At 39.9% G+C, this 17,977-nt stretch overlaps 1 protein-coding gene across 3 annotated transcripts; it reads right to left on the bottom strand.

Annotated features, from left to right (window-relative positions):
- Nucleotides 1–63: 63 nt before the first annotated feature.
- Nucleotides 64–17,567, bottom strand: CTSB (cathepsin B). 3 transcript variants are annotated; one of them, XM_087883306.1, is made up of 10 exons: nt 17,219–17,567; nt 12,357–12,509; nt 10,883–10,968; nt 9,808–9,922; nt 8,768–8,886; nt 7,959–8,044; nt 6,803–6,949; nt 5,525–5,641; nt 3,175–3,303; nt 64–1,662 (listed from the first exon to the last, which is right to left on the bottom strand). In XM_087883306.1, the coding sequence occupies exons 2-10, from the start codon at nt 12,480–12,482 to the stop codon at nt 1,565–1,567; spliced, it is 1,023 nt and encodes a 340-aa protein (XP_087739432.1). In that variant the 5' UTR covers nt 12,483–12,509; nt 17,219–17,567; the 3' UTR covers nt 64–1,564. The 3 variants fall into 3 exon arrangements, with proteins under 3 accessions (XP_087739432.1, XP_034277226.1, XP_087739433.1); XM_034421335.3 differs by having other exon boundaries at nt 17,075–17,430; XM_087883307.1 differs by lacking the exon at nt 17,219–17,567 and adding an exon at nt 15,200–15,333.
- Nucleotides 17,568–17,977: the final 410 nt, after the last annotated feature.

The following is a 17,977-nucleotide window of genomic DNA, read 5'->3' as shown; positions in this document are numbered from 1 at the left end:
CCAATAGAAGAAACCAGAAATAAAATCCTTTCTGTCCACCAGGGGGAAGAATGAACGCATACATTGTAGAAAAGAGAGAGAGACTTTACTAGAGATAGGAATTGGAAGTACACTGATGAAATTCTGGTCATAAGTCTTAAGTGTATAAAATATTCTGCATTTAACAATAACTTTGTATTTGAAGCCAGCAACCAATCACATAAAGCCTATAGGTCAGATTCAATTTTAGGTTGGGTTCATCTAACCCATGGTTTGTTTTAAATAGTTTGTTGAAACAGACTGGTCACCTACCTAGGCAAAGCAAACCATTTTATGGCTTCTAATAACAGCAAATCCAGTTCAATCATGTCTAGGCTAGACCCACCGAACTCAGTAAGACTAATGGTAGCAAACTGAAGTTCCTTTAATTTGAGATTGATTTAGTGTTGAACCATTTTTATAGCCCCTTTACGTGCACAATTTTTATGCTTGCTGCTTATGTGTCCTCATTATTTACAATTATAAAAAATGAAATAATTCATGCGTATGTGCAGGACCAGTTAGTGCAATTGTCCATATAGTTTCAGGAATCAAGCTTAAATGACAGGCACACACAAAACCTCTATGTGTACGCGTGTGTTTCTGCTTCTGCAACTATTTGCATGTGTTTCTGCTTCTGCAACTATTTGCATGTGTGTTCCTGCTTCTGCAACTATTTAACATTCAATTTAATTTAAATTTAACTTGAAATTTCATGGTCCCATAATCTCACCTAGCCAAGTTTATCAAGGAACTGAAGTTCAATGCATAGAGTTACAACAGATTCGGGAGTTTTGTCTGTTTTGACTATTTGGTCAAGTTTCAGAAGGACTCTCCCTCTACTTCTTATCTTTTCACTATTGAGGCATTTATTGACATTGAGAATTTATGAAAAGAAGAATTAGGACTGCCGCTACCATGAGGACATCCTCTTAAAATTTCTTTGAAATATAGGCATAGACCTCAACCATCCATATAGTAAATAAGGGCCTATTTTAGCCTTTCTATTTTCTGAAAGTGAGTGTGTGTGTGAAAAAGAAGAGGGAGGGGGAATCCTCTGTACCACTTTGCACAATAATGTTTACTAAGGATTAAACTCAAAACAATCCAACCCTGAGATTCCATGATCCTACACTCTTATCTGATGGGTGGTGCCATCAATATGTGGAAGGTAAAGTTAAAATACCACTGCAAACTGCAACCTCAACATCTTAATCAGGAGTTGGTTGTTTCTAATCATGCCTTCTGTTGGTGAAATGTACTTTGATTCCTTTAGAGGTATTTCATTTAAAACAGACAGTTTCATCTCAACTTCCTTGCCATTCTGTTTTGCCAGTCATGAAAAATTGCTGAGCGAAAATTAGAAAGCCTCATGCTTTAGACACAAAGAGAGCCTGCTAGAGACATCTGTATTGTATTGTTTTTAAAAAAAATGTTAAAGGCTTAAAAAAAAATCCTGATGTCTAAAATGTCTTAGAGCAAAGGATTGCCACCATGTCTTCTATCTTTATAAGTATGATTATGTGCCATTCAGCTGGCAGGATGATCACAGCTGCTTCCAGTACTGGCTTGTGCGAGGGATACCAGCTACAACCTCAGACTCAATTCCACAGTGATCTTGCCCACGGAGGATTCGGAAATAGCCTAGAAGATATTGAGAGAAAAATATTGCAAAAAATTCTCAATACTAAACAAAATGAAACAAACCTAGCCCAACCGGCTTGTCCCCTAGCCGTGTGTGTGTGTGTGTACAAGTATTCTTCAATTTATGACAGTTCACTTAGCAATGGTTCAAAATTACGACACCTCCCCAAAAAATATACTTACAACCTGTTTCCAAAGTTACGTATGTTGCAGCACCACAATGCTGGTTCACCCTTATGGTAGCCTTTAGAGACATTGCAATGTGCCCTCTGCCTATTCCCCCCACTCTTCATTTTACCTCACTGGGTCTCCCTAGGAACTGGCCCTGCTTTGCTAGCCCTCAGGATTATACTTGCTCCTCCCCATCCTGTTTCCAATTGCTTGATTACTTTTCAAAGTAATCTCCACAGTTCCTGAACATGCTGACCCATATAGCAGAAAATGAGCGGCTTCAGGGACAGGAGCGTGAAAGTAGAACGGGTGGCCAATCAATGTAGAGCTGCTTTCCTTTGTCTCATTGGGCTTGCAGTTGGAGGATTTCATTGGGCAATGAGACAAAGGAAATGAGCTCCAGGTTGATTGGTGGTCACCTCAATGCTCCAATACTTGAAGCTGCTCATTCAAACCAGCTCCCCAGCAACAAGCAGAAGGTGCCTGTGTTGCCGGCCAGAGATGCAAGGATGCCAGAAAAGCTGCCATCTTTTACTCAGATGCTGGGGAAGCCGTTTTCCTTGGATCTTGCATTCTTATAGCTTCACCAGATGGCTTCTTTTCTGCCACGTGGATCAACCTGTTCTGAACTCTGGAGATCTTTGAAAGGTAAGTGAGTGATTGGAAATGGGGTGGGAAGAAGCAAGTGTAATCTTTGGGGGGGGCGGGGGCTAGCAAAGCAGGCCCAGTGCCTGTGGAGACCCGGCGGGCAGGATGAGTAGGGGGAAAGCAACTATGGGAACCCCAAGGGGTTGTAAGCGTAGCATGAGATATTTCAGTGGGTGGGTGGGAGGCCTTGGGTGGTCAGAAGTAGGTGGCCTATTCCAGCACTACCCCTCCCCCATAGTCATCCCCACCCTGAGATACCTCATGTGCATTTAACAAACAGCATTCGATCAACAAATGCATTGGGGAAAGCAGGGAGGGATCGCATTCATTTAAGGTGATCCAATTAACGAATCCTCAAGTTACGAATGTAATTGGCAGGCTCTATTACATTTGTAACTCGAGGATTACCTGTACTGATATGCATGACAAAGAACATGATGTCACATGTCAACCAGAAAGGAGCATGTTAGACCTCCAGATGTTACTCAACCACAGCTCCTGGCAGTTCTACAGCAAAGGCATCCCTGAAAGATAATTGACCCCTAAAGCAAGGGTCTCCAACCTTGGCAACTTTAAGACTTGTGGACTTCAACTCCCAGAATTCCTCAGCCAGCTTTCTGGGAGTTGAAGTCCACAAGTCTTAAAGTTGCCAAGGTTGGAGACCCCTGCACTAAAGGAAGAGAGATCACCTACCATTTTCACCCCAGTCTGTGTTCCAGGAATTAGCTATCAACCAGTAAGGCGTGCCATTGTCAACACCCCAGCCAAGAATTCGGATTGCATGGCCACCAACTGATTCACCAGAGACGTGCTGATAGACACCTGCAGGAGAAAAACTGTTAACTATGCCCAAATATAAACGCTGTGATTTCCCTGTTAAGATCACCACTCAGTTAATATTCTGCTTGGAATTTAAACTTGTGAAGAAACCATAGATATCATGGCTTGTGAGCGTGTCTTGCTTAGCAACTTTATTTGAATCCCAACGTTCACATTTCAGACTAGAGCTGTAGCCGGTGAAGGGCAGCTCAAAAATATATATTTCAGGTGCAGAATGGGCTGCTTCAAAATGGAGCCAATTTAAGCTTGAAAAATTCAGGAATTGTTAAATCTATTCTGAATTCAAAATAATGGATTTTCGTTTCATTTCATATTCCTAGCTTTTACAGAGTCATAGGAATATCATGAAAAGGATTCATGCAGCTAAGAAGGCAAATGCAACTTGGGGATGTGTTGAGGAACAGAGTTAGACTCACAGGAAGTAACTGTCTACTCTACAGATAGTCTTCAACTTACAACCACAATTGAGCAAAAATGTGGCTAAGTGAAACATTTGTTAAATGAATTTTGCCCCATTTTACAACCTTTCTTGCCACAGTTAAATGAATCACTGCAGTTATTAGATTAATAACGCAGCTATTAAGTGAATTTGACTTCCCCATTGACTTTGCTTGTCAGAAGGTCGCAAAAGGAGATCACATGACTCCAGGACACTGCAATCGTCAGAAATATGAGTCAATTGCCAAGAGTGTGACTTTTCATCACATGACCATGGGGATGCTGCAACTATCATAAGTGCAAAAAATAGCCATAAGTCACTTTTTTCAATGCCTTTCTAACTTTGAAGAGTCACTAAATGAACTGTTGTAAATTGGGGACTACCTCTACTTTGCCTTGATTAGGCCCCACGTCAAAAGTGGTCATTGCACCTACAGCCAGTTGCAGCAACACTGCAGTCACATGATCAAAATTCACTTTGAAACTGCCATGAATTTACAACAATTGCAGGGGTTACATGATCGCCATTTGCAACCTCCTCAGCTGGCTCATGACAAACAAAGTCAATGGGAGAAGCCGGATAGATTTAACAATTGCATGATTCACTTAATTGTGATATACTTAATAACCGCTGTGTAAATAATCATAACATTGGGTGCAACTGACTGTCTCACATAACAAAAGTTCCACTCCCAATTATGAGGACTAATCGTTTTGTCCTTCACTGAAGGTCCTCAAACAGAAGACTATTGGACTCATCTGTCCAATAGTCTTAGAATAATTCTGTTCCAAATTATTGGATTAATTAATCTCCCAGATCCATTCCAACTCTAGAATTCTATGAAGGGGAAAATGTGAATTCAACAAATACCTACTAAAGATAAACTTAACACATTCTGAGGACATGATCTAAGAAGAACCTTAACAAAGGTAAGCTGGGCTTCACTCACCAATGACATAATGTTGCTGATATTTCCATTATGATATCTATATCTATATATCTATATCTATATCTATCTATATCTATCTATATATAATTTGTATTTCGCTGATAAAGAAATAAGCAAGACGACCAGGTGTCTCGATAGAAAAACACTTAATATATACATATATATACCTGGAACTCGTATTTTTAGAATAGTTTGTAATATATATATGTATATACATACATAATACGCACACATATTTTGAGGTCTTTTCCCAAATCCCACTCTGAATGTCAACTTTGGGAATACTTGAGATCTCAAGCGTATTTTGAAGCTTTAAGTCTTGCAAACATAAGCTAAATTCAAGCAACTTTTTATGCCTGAAACCTTCCAAATATCACATTTAATCAGAAATGATGTCAGTTCTATCAGATCAAACCATTATAATGGAAATCAAAACAAAACCATACAATTGTAATTTACTTAGCTATTCAAGAGTTTAAACAATGAAAATTGCTCTTTTAAAAAAAGATGTCTTTTTAAAGAAGTTTAGGGCCTGGTGGCTTAGCAGACTAAAAGCATTGTGATTAACACCAGCTGTCTGCAATTACTATAAGTTCGAATCTCACTAGGCTCAAGCTTGACTCAGCCTTCCATCCTTTCTAAGGTAGTTAAATTGAGGACCCAGTGTGTGGGGGCAATAAACTGACTTTGTATAAATATACAAAAGTATGAAGGCTATTGCTTAACGCATTGTAAGCCACCCTGAGTCTCCGGAGAAGGGCGGCATATAAATCAAATTAAAAAAAAAAAAAGAAGTTACAGAAAAAAACACTTACCTGATTTGTACATGAGGAAGTCAGAATAAACTGTAAAGGCTGCCTCCACTGGTCCATTTTTGTAAATCTCAGCCATTATTTCTTTCTCATTTCCAGGGACGCTATAGGAAGTTATTCCTGGCCAGGGGGAATGGGAAGTGATCTTTAAGTTAGAAAGTATTCCAATTGCTTATTTCAAAACTTGATGAGTTTTCACCACATTATTTTTATTATGATCCTCTGTTACTCCTGACTATAACTGAGAAGCAATGCATCTGCTGCGTATTCTAACATGCATTCTTTAGTTTCTTTCATTACAAAGATTACAAGCATGTTTCCACAAAATTCAAATATGATGCTAACCGTCATTCAGTGAATCGGAGAAGAACAGGTTTAAAATAATTTATGACAAGAATATAATTTGTCTGATTTAAATTAGTGTATTATGTAAAGTGATCCAAGTTTTCTGAAAGTCAACTGCCACTTAAGAAACCCTGGTTTACCAATTTTGGCAGTGCCATATATGAATCCAGCCTGTAAAGCACATTGTACTTTTTATGCTACAGCTGATTTTTGTAGATATACTGATTTGCAATTTATTTATTAAATTTATATGCCACCCATCTCTCCTACACCAACCTAGGGTGGCAATAGGGAATCTTTAACTTGGCTATAAAATTTTAGCTAGTTATAAACACGTACAGCCCCCCCGTCACGGCTTCACAGCTTTCAGCCTAATAACCATCCATTAAAGCCTTGAGTATATTCCTGGGCAGAGATCTTCAAAAAGTTACAGAACTGTAACAATGTGACAGAAGGGAAATTACTAAGTCCCTGTGGAGGTACTTAAAATAAAAATGTACAAATTATTTTATTTTCTAAGTGTACAAAAGGAGAAATAATTTTAGTCCTGCCTACTTGTGCTATTGAAAAATCAAATGCAACACTTAGCTTGGAAAAGGGTTTACATCCTGGCTGCAGACTTTACTCAAAATATCCATATGCAAGCCTACATGCCAAGCTATGCCTCTTCTCCCCACAACAGAAGATAATTTAATTCTTTGTTTCCTCTTATAAATAATATGTAGCTGCCTGTGTAGCCAACCATAATAATAACATTTCATCCTGATCCTATTGTTTGCATTGCTAATTTTTAAGTTACATTTCTAATCTTTGACTGCATTTGGAAATCTATTGTATCTAAAACAGAATATTAAACTTTTATCATTTCAATATTTTGAACTTAAAAGCCTGTGAGTTTCCTATAAACCAGAATATGCAGTTTAATATACGCATTACCATAATGTTTGTCTTTCTTGTATGAAGGAGAATAACCAGCTTCACATGTTTTGACGCATTCAGGGGTGTCACCACCTTCTCCAGTGCATGGGGGCCGAGTCCCATTGACATGATGTTCACAGGGTGGAATAGAGTATGGTCTACAGCCTATTGGATACAATGCAGAAAAGAATCTTTTAAGAGGCAGTTGGCTAAAGTCCCTAGTCTAAGCTCAAATCAAAATAAATCATACTAAGCTACAGAATTTCACTTTACATGCAAAAATATTTCATTCTGTAGTTCCCTGCACTTGTACATTATAAACCACTAATTCAGATAACAGCTCATCTTGCTTTTCCCTTGAGAACTCCCATTTCTATCACCCATTTTATCTTCACAGTGACCTTTTGGGATCAAATATATTGCAAGAACCGGTGACCTGCCCAAAGTCACCTGTCAGTATCATGGTTGATTGGGAATTTGAACCAGGCTCTCTGCATTCAGTCCAAAATATGAACTAATATGCAGGTAATCCTTAACTTATGAATAACTGAGCCTGGCAACCACAGTTCTAAGTCATGACAGCTGTAAAATGAGTTATCATGCAACTGGCCCAATTTTATGAGCAGTTTGTGATACTCATAAAGCAAATATAACAATCATAAAGTGAACACATTGTTCCCTCTGGGCTGGGTTTACTGGAAACCCGAAGTAAATGCCAGGTCCCAGCAAAACTGTCATAAATCACAGTCACATGACCATGAAGTGCTGCAAATAGCTGTAAATGGGGGCTGACTGCTGAACACCCAAAATATGATGTGAGGAAGGGAAGGCACTGTCAGGACTTCAAAACCTGGTCATAACTAGCTTTAGAGGACTCTCTTGTAACTTTGAAAGTCATAAGTTGAGGCTACCTGTATTTCACAGGGATTCCCATGTCCAACCCCCAAGTTGTCTTCCTGCTACTTCCAATTCTTCCATCTGTCATCAAGCTCCCCTTTCTTATTATTCTAGTGAAGATCTTTTGAATAAATCCAGGTTGTGTGTAAATAGAAATAATGATGGAATCCAAGTGAGCAACCTAATTGCAAGGGGAAGTCAAGGGCAATATGCCACTCAAGAGGGATTTTCACCCTTCATTGCTGGTCACGGGCATCTTGCTCAGAAGAAAACTCACCAACATGTGAGTCGTAAAGGCCACCAGACACCAAGCCCTTTTCAGTCCAGTATCTCCATGCTCCTGAAGGATAACCTCCATTACAACTGCAAGAAAATGATGCACAACTATCACAAAAGAACTCTTTAGGGGAAATACATTTTAACTGAGGGTTACAATCTGAAAGACTGAAGAGTCTTTTCACATGATTATTCTTTGTGATACCCAAAGAAGTACTTAACAGAGATGGGAAAGGCAACTTTTTGTTCTACAATGATTTCTCCATAAAGTACTGTACAGCAGGCACCCACTTTTTAAATTTTCTATAGGGCCTGGAAGCATTCCTAAAATAAAAATAATGCTAAAAGTTAAAACTAGAAGGCAAAACAGCTTTCTGCAATGTTTTTAATTAAAGGATTTTTTTTAAGGAAATAGGGAAGAAATTTGACATGCACCAAGTAAAGTGTTCGTGGTGATCTTGTACTCATGGTATCATACAGTCTCAGAAGAAAAAAAAACTTTCAAGTTGAGCTTGACTCCTGATTAGTGACTACTTGGCTACCATGAAGTAGAAGACAAATTGTGTTGAGAATAGAACGATCTGAAAATATTAGACATTTCTTTTTACTCTCAGACGACCTTATTCCAGCCATTCTGGAGTGGTCTGAGGGCTTTCTTAGAAATCAATCTTCCAGAACAAAAAGACTTCTGATCTCAACATACTGTATGTGTGTGAACTTTCTGGTGTCATTCCTGAATATGTGAACCTATCTAGCAGGAGAAAAAGCTATTCACAGAAAAGACAATTGACAAGGTAGGAAGTAACTTACCCCATCCCACATTCAAACCCACAGCAAGAGAGCAGATCTTCAGCAGAAATTTCCACATTCACTTTGCCATTAGTATGGACACAAACCCGATCTGACATGGCTTCAACTGCACCAAAAGCCTACAAAAGACAATCCAAAAGTTCTGTCAGTGGCACTGTTGAGATCTGTAGACTGTCCTAACCCCCGGTCCAACCACCACCAAGCAAAAGTATTGTTGCTGCCGCCCCCACTACTACTACCACTCTACTACATCATTCTCTCTTTCTCATTGAAAACTCTTCTGGACTTCTTTGGGGATATGTACACTGATGCTTTATAATGGATAGGTGGTTCCAACACAAGTAGAGTCATAGGGTTGAATAAGAACTCATATATGCATTGTGTTAACTTAAGAGATGATTTCTCCTAATTGTAATTTACTGAGTATGCCACAATAACTAAGATCACATATAAGCCATAATGAACCAGTTCATGCCATGCATAAATTACCGTATTTTTCAGAGTATAAGACACACCTTAGTTTTTGGGGAGGAAAATAAAAAAAAAGCTGATTGGCAGGTGGATCAGCCTCCAGGAATACATCCAATCAGCTGTTCCCAGAGGTGAATTTTAGCAATAGGTTCCTTGGTTGTGAGCTCTGTACCTTGCTTTTTTTTTTTTTTTTTTGCTTTTTTTCTGCCTCTGAAACTTCCGAAACAGAGTTTCAGAAAAAAAGCCTCTGAAGCTCTGTTTGGGGGATTCTTTTCTGAAGCTTCATTTCTGATGCTTTTTTCAGCCTCTGAAACCTCCATTTGAGAAGCTGGACGGGGCTACATTCGGAGTATAAGACACACCCAGATTTTCACCCTCTTTTTTGGGGGGAAAAGGTACATCTTATACTCAGAAAAATATAGTAGTGCTATGCATGAATTTAGCCAATGTGCATTTTTTTCATGTATTGGAAGCTTCTATTAAAGATGGAGAACTGGGTATGAACTACCAGATCTGCTGAATTCTGGCCTATGGCAAAGGTAATATGGGTATACCACTTCTCTACTTACCCAGCAGGAACCACAAGAGCCTTGGTCTCTGATTTCACGAATGGTTGGGCAGTTTGACCATTGTTGCCTTGAGTCAAAGTTTTGTGGCAAGACCAACTCACCAGCAAATTCAAACCTTTCAAGCAATAGGGAAGAAGTTGAGTGAAACAGAGACTGAACCATGCTCTAATTAAGTAATGTCTTTGTCAGTCAAAGTCTTTGGATTTAATCTCTTATGTCAGAGCTTCAATTTTGCTTCCAGCATGTTGACAAAATACTAGCATGCATATGATTCAGAGTTCACACTGTATATAAATGGAATCTATTTAATAACTTCAAAGTTTAGCCCTCGTGAATGTATTAATATTTTGACCTGGAACTACTTCTGTCCAGATTGATTCATTCCACTAGGAAGCAAGACTATCAACAGATCATTACTGTAGAATTCAGGTTCTGAAAATGATTGCCTGTATATAAATGCCAACTACTTTTTTTTTTTTTAATGTGAGACATCTCATTTCCTGGGTCTTTTATTTTTAAATAATAAAAACATAGGAAAGCTCTCTAATATCAACTCACACTGCTGGATCTATTTAGCTCAATTTTTTTCTCCCTGTTCAATTGTATCTGATACCTGAAGACTGCCTGGGTAAGTCCCTTCAGTTTTCTTGGCAAGAACTGGTTTGCCATTGCCTCCTTCTAGCGCTGAGAGTAACTGACACAAGGTCATCCACTAGCTTTGTGCCTAAGGCAGGAGTAGAACTCAAGGTCTCCTAGTTTCTAGTGTGATGCTTCAACCACTACACCAAACTGGCCTTCAACTACATCAATATTTAAATATAAAAGTAGTAACAACAGTTCAGAAATTCAGCAGTGGTGTCTCCCAATCCCAACAAGCTATTAAGCTTTCTGCATAAAAACAGTTGTTCATCATTAAATTAAGCTCTTTCTTTCATGGCCAATAGTAACTTTAATAAAACTGTTACCAGGAAACCATTCCCGAGATCAGAAGGCAAGATAGTCATTATCTGCAGAGTCCAAAAGTTCAAGAACACATATGCAGCAGGATTAGAAACAGAGCAGATAAATATCCCACCTCTCTGGCAGTTTGGGGCCATGCAAGAAGGTGCCACACAACGTCTTCACATAACTCATGTCAGCATTGGCAAAGTTGTGTCCAGCCTTTAAAAAAAAGTAAAAATAACAATAAAATACCGTATAATCTAGACCTTTCATGCCAAACACAACTATCTTTTACTAATTAAAAACATAACTATACATGTGCCTAAAAATGAACTCATGGTTCCACAATCTGCATACTTATACTATTTCTTTATGGCAGGCAGAGATAAAATATACGTCTGATAAATGCGTCAGTAAATACTGCCTTTACTTGGATGAAAGACTATCTCTCCCTGCCCCTGCTGGTTTACTTTTAATAAATAACACAAGGCAGTGAACATACTTAATATGCCTTTCTCCTATTTTCCCCATGCCCACCACTTATGAGGAGAGTTGGGCTGGGTGACTGGCCTAAAGTCACCCAGCCAGCTTCCATGTCTAAGAAAGATGAGACTAGAACTCAGTTTCCTGGCTTCTAGTCTTCCAGTTTCTGCCTTACCTGCTAGATAGACCAAACTGGCTCTAAATATTAAATCAAATCAAATCTTTATTAAACATTGCTTTCAATTTTTTCCTTAATTAATTTGGGACTTGCCTTAATTTCAGAGTAATCTGTTATTTAATCATTCATTCATTCAATTTCTACAACTGGCCATAACCAATGACTCTGGGCAGCTTACAATTCTAAAACTATAAAAATAATTTAAAAAAGCATTTAAATATATACCAAATAAATATATATACAGCAACTGAGATAATTAACAGTAAAGCCAAAAAAGGGGTCCTTAATATATTCAGAGCCCTAAACTTAAGTAGATAGCTAAGTTTTTAAAGCAGGGATGTTCAGCCTTGGCAGTTTTAAGACTTATGGACATGGCTGCCCCTGGAATTTTGGGACTTGAAGTCTACAAAGGTTAGATACCCATTTTAAAACCTTATGAAAGGCCCTCCTAATCTCTGAGGGGAGAATATTCAGCAGAGCAGGGACTACTGTGAAAAGGCCCATCTTCTAGTCCCCTGCCAGCTGGCACATTGGAGTCGGGGGGAAATATAGTATTTGCCAGCCAACTTGCAGTTTAAAAATCTTGCTCTAACAAAAGGCTACTGGCCATATAGAAACTGAAGTTTCAAGGCCAAGAGATAGTTTCCTAAGAAGTTGACCACAGAATAGCAACCCAGCAAGCTGCATCTGTACTGTACCAGCTCAACTAGGGTCTTGCTTCTACAACTGTAGGATGGTGAGGGGTGGGGAGTTAATAAAATCGCCCAGAAAGGAAAATGCAACAACTTATCTATTTCATGCTAGGTCAACAAATTGTAAGTGAAATGGCCTTTGTAAGTGAAATCAGTCCATTAATATTAAATTTGCCAAGCTGTAACTCGGAAGACAGACAGCTACCAATTCCCACCACCCTGCATAGCTGGACCTTACCCCAAACTTTACTCACCTTCCATGTGGTATTGAGTTTATTGATATAGTTCACTAAGTCAGGAGAGAGAGGAGGGAAGTATGGAACATTACGGGCACTTGTGAGGACCACAAACAGGCTGAGAATTACCACAGGGCACCACATTTTGATAATGGATGCTTAAAATGCTACCTGGAAAACAGAGATTAATAGCTTACACAGTTGCATTGTTGACAAAATTAGTCCTATACAGAGATCCAAATTTGGAACATGAATAAAGCAGTCATGTTTTTTCCTGGGCTTCTGCAGTTGCCGTCTATGACTGGCAGTTGGTTCTGAGGAAATATATATCTATCTGACTTGATATATTCCTGACAAACACTATGTGCTCTTCAAATCCAGCTCTGTGCAAGCACTGCCATGTCTATATGAACAAGAAAATTGCCAGGTTTTCAGCACAGAATGAACCAATCTATGTCTGTTTGTCTAATGTTATACTCCACAAATACACAAAAGGCTGTGAACTCATGGAAGTGTCCAATTCCAATTCCAATTTACTCTAGAGTTCATAATGAAAGATATCCCACCCCATTTTCAACTGCCAGAAGGTCCAATGCTTTAAATCTGCATCCTAAAAGCTAGGTGGTGGAGGCCCTGTCCTCTCTTCCCCTGGTTCAGATTCAGTATAGAAATTTGGACTGCCCACAAGCTTAGAAAAACACTGTTGAATACAACCCAATGGGAAAAACGTAGCCAAGATGGAAATGCAATATATTTATTTATTTAATTTATATTCTGCCCATCTTACCAATGTATCAGCTAAACATCCGCACAACCAGGAAATAAAGAATAATTAGACATAAAAGAAAAATTGCTACATTCACTCTTGATATGACTCAGGATAGAGAGAAATGTATACCTATTCCTTTCCAGGCTGAAACTACAGAATTTGAAACAGAATTGTGCAACATATAGCAGCAATTTGATGACACCCGCCCCCGCCCCCCCCGGAAATCAATGAGAATGATTTTTACTCCAGGAAGATGGAACATTCACACTATGGCAGTGCACCAAGAACTTACTGAATGTTGCATCTTATTCAAACTGTGAAACCAAACTTGGCATTTTGAGGCTTATAAGTTGCACATACCGGGTCAGTGCACATTGTAAAACTATGACTCATGGTTTTGCACGCCATGAAAGTACAGACATTTGTAGTCTTTCTCAGTAAATAAAGGTTATTTAGGTTATGGCTTTGCATGCTACATATCATGTCTAAATATTGCATTATATAGGTTGTCTTCAACGTACGATCACAATTGAGCCTAAAACTTCTGTTGCTAAGTGAGACATTTGTTAAGTGAATTTTGCCCCATTTTACAACCTTTCTTGCCACAGTTGTTAAGTGAATCACTGCAGTTGTTAAATCAGTAACATGGCTGTTAAGTGAATCAGGCTTCCCCATTGACTTTGCTTGTCAGAAGGTCACAAAAAGGGATCATATGATCCTCGGGACACTGCAACCATCATAAATATGAACCAGTTGCCAAGTTCTGAATTTTGATCACATGACTATGGGGATGCTGCAATGGTCATAAGTGTGAAAAATGGCCTTATGTAACTTTTTTCAATGCCGTTGTAACTAAATGAAATGTTGTAAGTCAAGGTCTACCTGTAGCATCAGGGCATTATAAGTATTGCTATATCAGTCTTCACTTGTACAACATATGGTCCAAGTTTTAGCTCTCTCTGAAGTAGGCAGCCTGTTTCAGAAAACAAATACGATTTGGCTGATCCTCAAGCTATTTTAAACAACTCTATTCTGTTCAACACAAAATCTTACTGCTGGGAGAAAAATGTTCCCAATATTTGCTTTTCATTTCTCTTGTAGAATTTCAAACAACTATATCAACTCTTTGATTCAGAAACTTGTCATGAAACCCTCTACCAAATTCCTGCATTTCAAGATATTGAAATTTATTGATTTTGTGTCAGCTGATACAAAAAACAAACTATACCCAAACTGTCCTAAAATAAAATCCTGCCAACAGTTAAGTAAACAAGTCATGGGTAACAAACTGGAAAATGCTACAATGCTGCTACAATGCTTACTTCCTTCACTTCTTCTTTTGTAGGTGAAATGTCAATTTCTACTTATTCTTGTTGCTTGAATTCTTTAAAGATAGACCCAATGATTCAAAACACAATGAAGTGGGTGTTGAGTGGAGAGGGAACATGAAAGGAAACTAGATGCTATTGTAAGCCCTTTAACTTGTTAAAAACAGCAGAAAATGGGCCTAACAATTCTGCAAACTATTACAGAATCCCTCCTGTTGTATTTATTTTACTTCAAAAAAAGAAAGGGGGGAGGGAAATGCCACCTGTTTCTTGCCAACTGTAATCAGACATGGCTCCATGCACCAGTTATGGCATGCAACGCATTCATCACTGTAGTACACTTACTTACTGAAAGATCATTAGGGCAGAGAACCGGTTATTAAATTACTTGAATCCCACCACTGCACCTAACTCAATTTCCCTTTATTTCCCCATTCAGTAGGACATCCATAACTTCTACATATTCTAGCGTCCACAAAATTCCCGCCAGGAATTAAAAACTTGGCTTTTCAAATCCCTTGACCTGGTCTGATGATGGGGTTTTAAGGGTTTTAATGGGTTAATTTTAAATTTTTTAGATTTTAGTCTTTATTTTTATTGTGGCTTGTGTTTTATTGTTGTGAGCCACCCTGAGTCCATTGTGAGATAGGGCAGCATATAAGCCGAATAAAATAAAATAAATAAATAAATAAAAACTGAAAAATATAGAAGTAATTATTCATTTTAAAGCAATAACACATTTGCATAAATTAATAGGAAATTACTTCAACAAGGAACTTTTGTTAAAACATCCATCCAGCCTGTCTTCCTGTTGTTGTTGAGCCTCTTGTTTTAGGGAAATTGCATTAGAATGTGCTTACATGGCAAAGCACCAATTCCATTTCTAATTCAAGTCTCTATAGAAAAGCAAAACACAAGAGTCTCTTTCTGTTATCAGAGTCATCCTAAGGACTTTTCCTTTTACTACTTGCTACTTGCACCTAACCAAAACACAAGCATGCCTGAGCAGCTTTTTTCCCTGCACATCCATCTGGCATTGCCCATCTAATCCTTAACTCACACTTGAAGGGTTAAGTTGCTCCAGTGTTGAAGTAATATTACCCACTGTTCTCCTAATAGTGTTTACACCTAATACAAACTGACACACTTCTCTGCTTTGTCAACAGCAGTCAGATGATCCCTAGATGGGGTGGTGGAATCAATCCAACTTCCAATTAGCAGTCCTTAGGGCAGGAAACTCTTGTAAACCAGACTCACTCTCTGCACCAAATCTGACTCAGAAATAAACTGAACAGTAGCTGACCAGCCCTCAACCTTTGGTTGCTCTAAAGCCAGGTCTCCCTCCCCCCAACTGAGCTGGTCAGCTGATGTATGGTTTCACATTGGCTGGTAGCACTTGATGGGAGGGGAGGAGAGGGAAGCAAAGCCATGGCGGCCATTTATGGTTTTTTTAAATCTGTTCTGCACATATAGTAAATAAGGATGATCCCATTGGCACCAAGCAGGATAAGTGAGGAAGCAAATTCTCCCCCCAATATAGTTTTTTGCCAGTTTAAGGATGCATGAAAGCTTCCCCACAAATGGGGTCAGTTCTTTCTGAAATACCATGAAGAAGTGATGCAATCTCCCCTTCCCCCTTTGTACTTCTGATCCCCCAAAAATCCAGAACCTTTTGGATAAATGAGGCATCTTACATTTTTCAGCTAATTCAATGTAAGCTACTTTACCAGCATATAAATGTCACTGGGGATTTCCTTACAAGTAATCTTGGCTGGTTTTGATTTCAATTTTGAGTCCATCATAGCAATGAACTTGTTCCTCATCCATTCCCCACACCCAATTACTGTGCTGATTTGGGACTACAGGAGTTCTACTCCCATCTGAAGAGGTCAGGATGGGGGATGGTTATCCTGAACTGAAATCCTTTCCATGAGTCAATCCATATGGTTGAAATAATCTGAACAGGGTAGAAAGGAAGCAACTTCAAAGCTCACACCCACAAACATAAACCCACAGCCAAGGCCCATGATGAAGTGGAATCTGGGGCAAAATTGGTGGGCAACTATGCAAAATCCCCCCCCCTTCACAAAAACAGGCTGTTTCCAAGATTCTGACCATGATTTTGCAAGATCCACAATCGATCTCATCCGCAGTTCAAGCAGACTCTTTCGTCACAGCTGGCTTAGGAGCAGGAAATCTTTTCGTAATTCCTCTGTTCCTCTTTAAGCAGAAATCAAAGAACTTCCTTTTCGAGCAAATCACCCAGAAAATAGCTCTATTCGGGCAAAGACAGCTATTCATTTTTAGCCGCGAGTGTCGTGCAAACCAAAGTCCTCTTAGCGGAGTCGATGGTGAGAATAATAACAACAAATTTTAAAAGTCAAGGGAAACGTGACATGCGCAGCCGGCCCATCCCTTTGGCCACCTTTGAAAAATCAGCGTCGACAACGACTGGCTCTGGATGACAACGGGCTCCATTCCCCCCCCCCCCCAATTTATCTAAGGGGCAGATTGGTGTGGTGGGGGGGGGAAGCCACCGAATCGGCTGTGCCCTCTCTCTCTTTCCTAAAAGTGTGAGACCCTTAGCTCCCGTTTAACCTTGGATTACGGTTTCCCGTAAAAACAAAGCCCTTCCTTACCTGAAGCAGCACTGGCGGAGTCACCAAAGGCCTCAGCAGCTCGCCCGCCGGCTCTGCCCGCCTTATCTACGGTCCCCAACCACCACCCCGAAAGCCGCGTCTCCGCAGCCCTGCCCTCCGCCGCTCCTCCCCGCGCTGACTCACCCCACGTGGCCGCTCCGCTCCGCCAGCTGCAACCGCAGCGCCTGATCCCGGGGCACGTGATTCCCTCCCACTCCCCTGAATCACCTGATCCGTTTCCCCCAGCAAATCTGTTTTCGGGTGGTTCGCCGGGGGTGGGGTGGAGCGGAGGGGAGGGTGGGGGTGGACGACCGTGGTGCTTTCCACCTTGCCATGGTTGGGACCGATGCAAATCTAGAGGTCAGTCCCGTTGCCCTGGGCAGGGCGTCCCGGTATGCGGCGGCTGAGATCGGGCTCCGGTTTACTCGGAAGCAAAGCTCTTCCTGCAGTTTCAGGCTTTCTGGTTTTCTCTGCGTTTTGCGATCCTCTCGACGTTTGCACGGGAATAAAAGACGGCCTAGGATTTTTAGTGTCTCTTTTTTTTAAAAAAAACAAAACCCAAGAGTGAGCCGATTTGCAATTTTGGGATTTTTTAGGGGGGAAAAAACCCAATTTTGTCCCGATGCTTACCTAACCTTTCGGGATTTGTGGATTTTCCCTTTTAAGCGGCAGCGACAAATATGTACGACCACCAGAAGCGCTGTCTGATTTCTGCCAAATGTTGCCGTGTTGCCAAAAGTCGCAGCCCACAGACACTCGGTATTGTAAGCATCCCAACGAACGTTTTTCAAAAACCTCTTAATGAAAAGAAGGCAAGAAAAACCCCCCGTGTGTGATGCAGCCCCATCAATTCCATCCTATGGCTCCAATCCCTGCATTTCTTGACAACCCCGTTCCTCCAAG

The sequence above is a fragment of the Pantherophis guttatus genome, chromosome 1 (genome assembly GCF_059756535.1).
Source record: "Pantherophis guttatus breed Tessera chromosome 1, ASM5975653v1, whole genome shotgun sequence".
In the NCBI taxonomy this organism is placed as follows: Eukaryota; Metazoa; Chordata; class Lepidosauria; order Squamata; family Colubridae; genus Pantherophis; species Pantherophis guttatus.
The sequence above is the reverse complement of the archived record's forward strand: the minus strand, read 5'-3'. Positions and strand labels throughout refer to the sequence as shown.